The sequence below is a fragment of the Clytia hemisphaerica genome, unplaced genomic scaffold (genome assembly GCF_902728285.1).
Source record: "Clytia hemisphaerica strain Z4C2 unplaced genomic scaffold, Clytia hemisphaerica genome assembly, whole genome shotgun sequence".
NCBI lineage: Eukaryota > Metazoa > Cnidaria > Hydrozoa > Leptothecata > Clytiidae > Clytia > Clytia hemisphaerica.
Window position 1 is genome coordinate 1,023,662 of NW_027103417.1, and position 5,814 is coordinate 1,029,475.

The window sequence follows — 5,814 nt, forward strand, 5'->3', positions numbered from 1 at the left end:
GTCTGGAATTAGGAATTTTCGTTGGCGGAATTCGGTAGTCATTTTGATGGTTTAACGAGAATGTGAGAAAGATTGACGGTATAGTGGAATCGGGTGTCTCACTACCCCCTGTTAATTTCAGAAATCTAATCTCAATTCACACACATCTTTATTTGACCTATTTTAATGATCTTGACAAAACTGGTTAATATTTAGGTAGCTTTATATCATTTTTGAATTTGATGAGATTTCCTGCTAATATCTATTAACAAAATATCCTATTCATATCATTAGAATAGTCATATTACACAACTTTAGAAAAGGCCTATAAATTGGAACAAGTTGAAACAATGAGACATCACTCATTAGATTTTAAGCATCACCAAAAGAAGATTCAAAATGAAGCTCCTTTTTGCAGCACTCCTTGTGTTCACCATTTCAATGGTTACCTCAGCTGATGGTATGCACATTCTTTTATTTTGAGAATAATCTAATATTTTGATATTTTTCAAGTGTTTAATACTACGCAGCTTTAATATGTATTTAAGCTCAAAGAATACTTCACAGCTGCCGGGTGCGCCACAAAAAAGTTTCTCTTTTTAAAACTTATTTTCTCGAAATCTAAAATTTATAAAAGAACAGAATGAACCCGGTAAAGATTTTTTTAAAGTTTTTCACCCGGGCACACCCCAGTCATTTATTACATTATGTGGGTCAACCCGAGTTTCAGATTTTTTGCGAGGAGCAACCAGTATAAGTCAATTTCTCCTTTAATTTCTAATCCGTATTTTTGACATAATCAATTCAATGGCAAAGTTATCTATAATTTTTACCTGTGGTGCTTACTTGTTTCCGATAGAAAAATCTCAATGTCTTTGCCCAATTGAGATTTTCACCCAGTGAAATTTTTAGACTCGAAATTGGTTTTAAAATGCCAACGGGTCACTAAGACAGGGGCATTTCCCTCTTGGTCAAGATTAGGTATTGAATTATTCATACTAATCCATCGTAAGACAAAAAGTGTATCAAACCCAATATTATTTCAAATCCTAGTGGATTTATATTTTAAAGTCTTCTTTATCTTCAAAATATTTCAGATTTTTGCAAGGACAACAACGTGTGGTGTAAATACATGGCTAGATATGGTGCATGCTCGTGGAACGTACAAACGATCGAAACATGCCCCAGAACTTGCGGAAAGTGCTCAGGTATAAAGCAATTATCAAATTTCAGATGAAACTAACACACAGCGTTGTTTCCATTTAACGTTAATGAATGTTGAAACAACGTTGCTGTGAGTCAGCTGAAGTCATTTCTCTTGATCTCCCCAGCCCAGTCTGGACTTTTCGATTAGTATGGCGGATTTAAGCCAATCTATTTTAAATATTCTCTTTTTCTTATCGAAAAATTGATTTTTATTTTCTTATCTACGAAACGAAAATAAATTAATTTATTTCCTAATTCTTCTAAAATCTTGTCAAAGACCCAATGAAAATTGAAAACACGATGAAACAACAACCGAAATCTCGATTTCGAGACAGATTTAATGTATTCTAGTAGTAGTAGGAGCCGTACCAAATCCTGTGTCGTATTTATATCTAAAAACATCTTATAAAATATGAAAAATATATTAATCCCTAGTTCTATTTCTAACTATAATTTTATTCCTAGTCCTAGTCCTAATCATAATCCTAGTCCTAATCCTATTCGTAGCCCTAAGAGTCTAAAATCTTCAAAAAACGTTTAAAAAATAATACAGCTACTCTCGTTCCTTGACCCCCTCGGATGAAAACACTTTCTAGCCCCGGTTCGCCAATTTGGGTGCCCTGACTGTCTCTGCGAGAACTAGGCTGCTAGAAACAAAAACCGTGGAGGGTCGCAGTTCGAGCCCTAAAAACTCAATAAAACAACTTGAAACCATATAAACTTGAAAACATATGCCACCCGAAAAACATATTTAACTCGATAAGCTTATGTAACCTAAAAACGTATGCAACTTGAAAACGTATGTAACCCGAAAACGTATACAACTTGAAAACGCATACAACCTGAAAACGTATGTAACCCAAAAACGCATACAACCTGAAAACGCATACAACCTGAAAACGCATCCCAACTGAAAATGCATCCCACCTAAAAACGCATCCCAACTAAAAACGCACCCCACCTAAAAACGTATACAACTTGAAAACGCATACAACCCGAAACCGTATGTAGCCTGAAAACTTATACAGCCCGAAAACGTATACAACCTGAAAACGTATGTGACCCGAAAACGTATGTAACCCGAAAACGTATACAACCTGAAAACGTATACAACTTGAAAACGTATACGAAAACGTATACAACTTGAAAACGTATACAACTTGAAAACGTAAGCAATTTGAAAACGTAAGCATTGAAAACGTATGCAATTTGAAATGTTTGCAACCTGAAAATGTATGAAATTAATCGATAATCGAATTCTTTAATCTAATTAAGCAATTATATGCTAAAATACCTAAAATGCAAAATTGAAAATCATATTCGTTTAAAAACATTATTGCCGACCCAAAAAAATATCAGCGTTTTGATTGGTCGAGAGCATCGAAATATTTGCGATATTTCATATTTCTTTAGTCTGGAAATATGACCGCGTTGACTTTTGGGGGACTGGGTAAGCGGCGGGAGAAAAATCAAAACAAAACAGCCAAAAAGAACTGACCTTCGGAGAAACTGACTTGGGAATCAAAGGGAAAAACGCAACAAAAATATGTTCAGATTAACTTTTACTTTGGAGTTCTTCCATAAAAGACACTAAAATCAAATCTGATGAACTAAGAAATTATAAAACTACTTGACACAACCCAAATATTTTCAACTTTTGGCAAATTTGTCCGTGTGTTAACCAAACAGTTTTTTATCAATGCATACAAAATAACTTGAAATTCTTGAATGTTGGCCAATAAAATTTCTCATAACATAACAAGGGAAGTGTAATGTCTTGTACTAAACCAAATGACGAGTGATTTTTATAAAAGTTCTCTCCTAATTCTCGTTCTCGAACGTACGTCCTTGACTTTTCAACTCAACAATCATTACATCTTCCTTCTGAAATTGGAAACATTTAGAGCTTGACGATAATCAAGAAAATATCCAAATTGTTTTGCTGTTGAAAAAATGTTGTTCTTTAACCATTATTACAAGCATACATTTCCATCGTGGGACTCCTTTCCTCTGCTATTCTTTCCCATGGCCATATGTCATCGAAACAAAAAAATAGAAAAAGACTGAATGTTGTCAATCTGATTGATCCAATGATGGAGGGTTTCTTCGCTATCGAAACAATACTGTACATCATCTGCATTTTGAATTATCAATCTAAAAACTTTCAAATACATCTCTGAAAAATCTGCAACTTTTCAAAACAAAACTTCGGGATCGAAAATGATCGAAAAGTTTTGTTTTTGTGTGAATATTTTCAGCGGGAAGTTATCGAATGTTTTTGTTCGAATCTAACGTTCGAATTAGATTTTCGAATTAAAACATTCGAAACTACACTTACACAGCAAGAAAGAAGCAAGGCGGAAGTAAGTTTTAAAACAAAACAAAAAGAAATTTATATCAGGACAATTTTTTTGAGTCGACAATAAATTAGTTATCACATGACTTCTCGTGCAATACTCCATATTTTACTCGTTCCGAGATTTTACCGATATTTTTCCTCGCCTAAAGGCTCGGAAAAATATTACGGAAAAATCTCGGAACTCGTAAAATATTTCTCGTATTGCACTCGAAATCATGCGATAACTAGTACATATAACGTATCATAAAATATTTTGCCTTTAGCGTAAATTCTAATTCTCCAAAAACAAAAAGGAGGAAGAGAAGTTTCGAGAATACGACTTGTAACAGGTTTGAACGACGTGTGGTGCAAATAACAAAATCTACCATTTTTATGAACACGCGAAACTCTCAAAAACTCTAATTTACAGAACGGTAATAGTAATAATAATATTAAACGCCCCTTGATTTTCTACGAAAACGTAAATAAATACACGTAGTTGAACTACTTCATTTGGTATGTGCGACCCAACGCATATTCCAACCTGCCTCGAATAGGTGTCTTCAATAAGGTAGACTGGTAAACCATGTCTTTGAACTTCGTTGCAGCTCACGCTTGCAATGGGCTCGCTACGTTCGCTGAATACCACTCTCCCGCGGCAATTTCTATTTTTTATAAGAACTCTTTATTTCCGCGTTCTTGTGACCAATGAAAGGCAGACGCTTGCTAGTGAATAAGGTGTTTTTTGACGCCCTAATATCTGATTCTTACATCCAAAGATACTATTCTATTCTTTTTACCATAAACCTTCAGTTCATTGTGTTATCAGCAATGGTGCAGTCCGTAAAGAATGCGGATATGTAGGTATTGGTCGTGATGAATGCTTCACCAAAGGATGCTGTTGGGCTCCTCTACCAAGTGGTCAAAATGGTGCATGGTGTTATGAATCTCCAAGTAGGTTAACTAATGATAGTTTTTGACAGAGATTGTGTTGCTATATGGGGCTTTTAAATTGAATATAGTGGGTGGAAGATAAAACGTTTTTTGGAAATTTACCCCCTGGACAACAGATCTTACCCAAGTATCAGTTGACCCCCCCCCCTGGAAATTCACCCCTAAACTAGATTTTTCACTACCCCCGGACAAAATATCAAATATATCGTCCACCCCTCATGTACAAAGATTTTATGGAAGAGCCGATGTTCCCATACTCCTTTAGGCTGTGCACATCCCTGAAAGGGGATGCAAATCACACTCGAAAACGCTTGTTTTTTGTATGCGTGCTTACAGATGCCTAATAACCTTCCCCCGCTTGTCCATTTTTAGATTTTTCCAACACCCCGGACTTTATTAAGATCTCCCCCCGTTTATTAATTTTTGAAAATATCTTCAGCTGTCTTCAATTTCAGGTAACAAGCTTCAATAAAGGTTATGCATGTTTTGAAAGTACAGTAGCTATACTTATTTAATTTGATTTGATAATTAATTTAATGTGATTTGATAATTAATTTAATTTAATGACTTAAATAAAATTTACAAAGATAAAACGTCTCCCAAGTAGCTTTCTTTCTTAACTATAATCCTCTGCATGGCTAAAATAGTTTATCCCAACGGAGTACATTATCCATTATTGGTCTTATATATAAAGTCCTTTCAAAGGACTCTAACTATTGAAAGATAAATTCAAAGTTATTGGTCAAGTAGAAAGATTCTTAATTTTTTTCGTTTTCATCTTTTATCTTCATTTTTTGAAATTTTTTGAAGTACAAATCATCAGCTTATGAATGATTATCTTTTCAACTAGGTATTACTTTTATTTATATCCTTTCTCCTTTTCAAGAGTAATGTATCAAAACGTGCGACCAGCCAAACTATAAAAGGATAGCTATCTAAAAATAATTGAAATCCATTAACATCACATTAACATTATTGGCACATAATTACTTACCTATCATTTGATTTGGAACCAAACGAAAGTAGGGATTCTATTGTAAGAAAATCGCTTTAGCCCTACTGCAAAAGTCTACATTTGTACAAAATAACGTGTATCTTAGAATGACACCTGTTATTCGTTGGGGCAAAATTAACCCAAGGGGTGACAAATTTTAACACCGCTTCATTAAAATTCAAAATTTGGATTCTTAGGAGCCCCTTCGACTGTTTCAATCATATTTTGTTCTATTAAGGGGGAATCGAGGGGTACTGAATACCGAAATACTGGCTATTTTTTTCCCGAAATAAGGAGTAAGGGATACCCTGTCGAAAACTTCATTTTATCAAATGTTATTAGC

At 34.4% G+C, this 5,814-nt stretch overlaps 1 protein-coding gene across 1 annotated transcript; it reads left to right on the plus strand.

Annotated features, from left to right (window-relative positions):
* Window positions 1–316: 316 nt before the first annotated feature.
* LOC136797703 (uncharacterized) lies at window positions 317–5,070 on the plus strand. The gene is made up of 4 exons (XM_067054286.1): window positions 317–439; window positions 1,077–1,187; window positions 4,337–4,477; window positions 4,933–5,070. The coding sequence occupies exons 1-4, from the start codon at window positions 379–381 to the stop codon at window positions 4,947–4,949; spliced, it is 330 nt and encodes a 109-aa protein (XP_066910387.1). The 5' UTR covers window positions 317–378; the 3' UTR covers window positions 4,950–5,070.
* The last annotated feature ends 744 nt before the right edge of the window (window positions 5,071–5,814 follow it).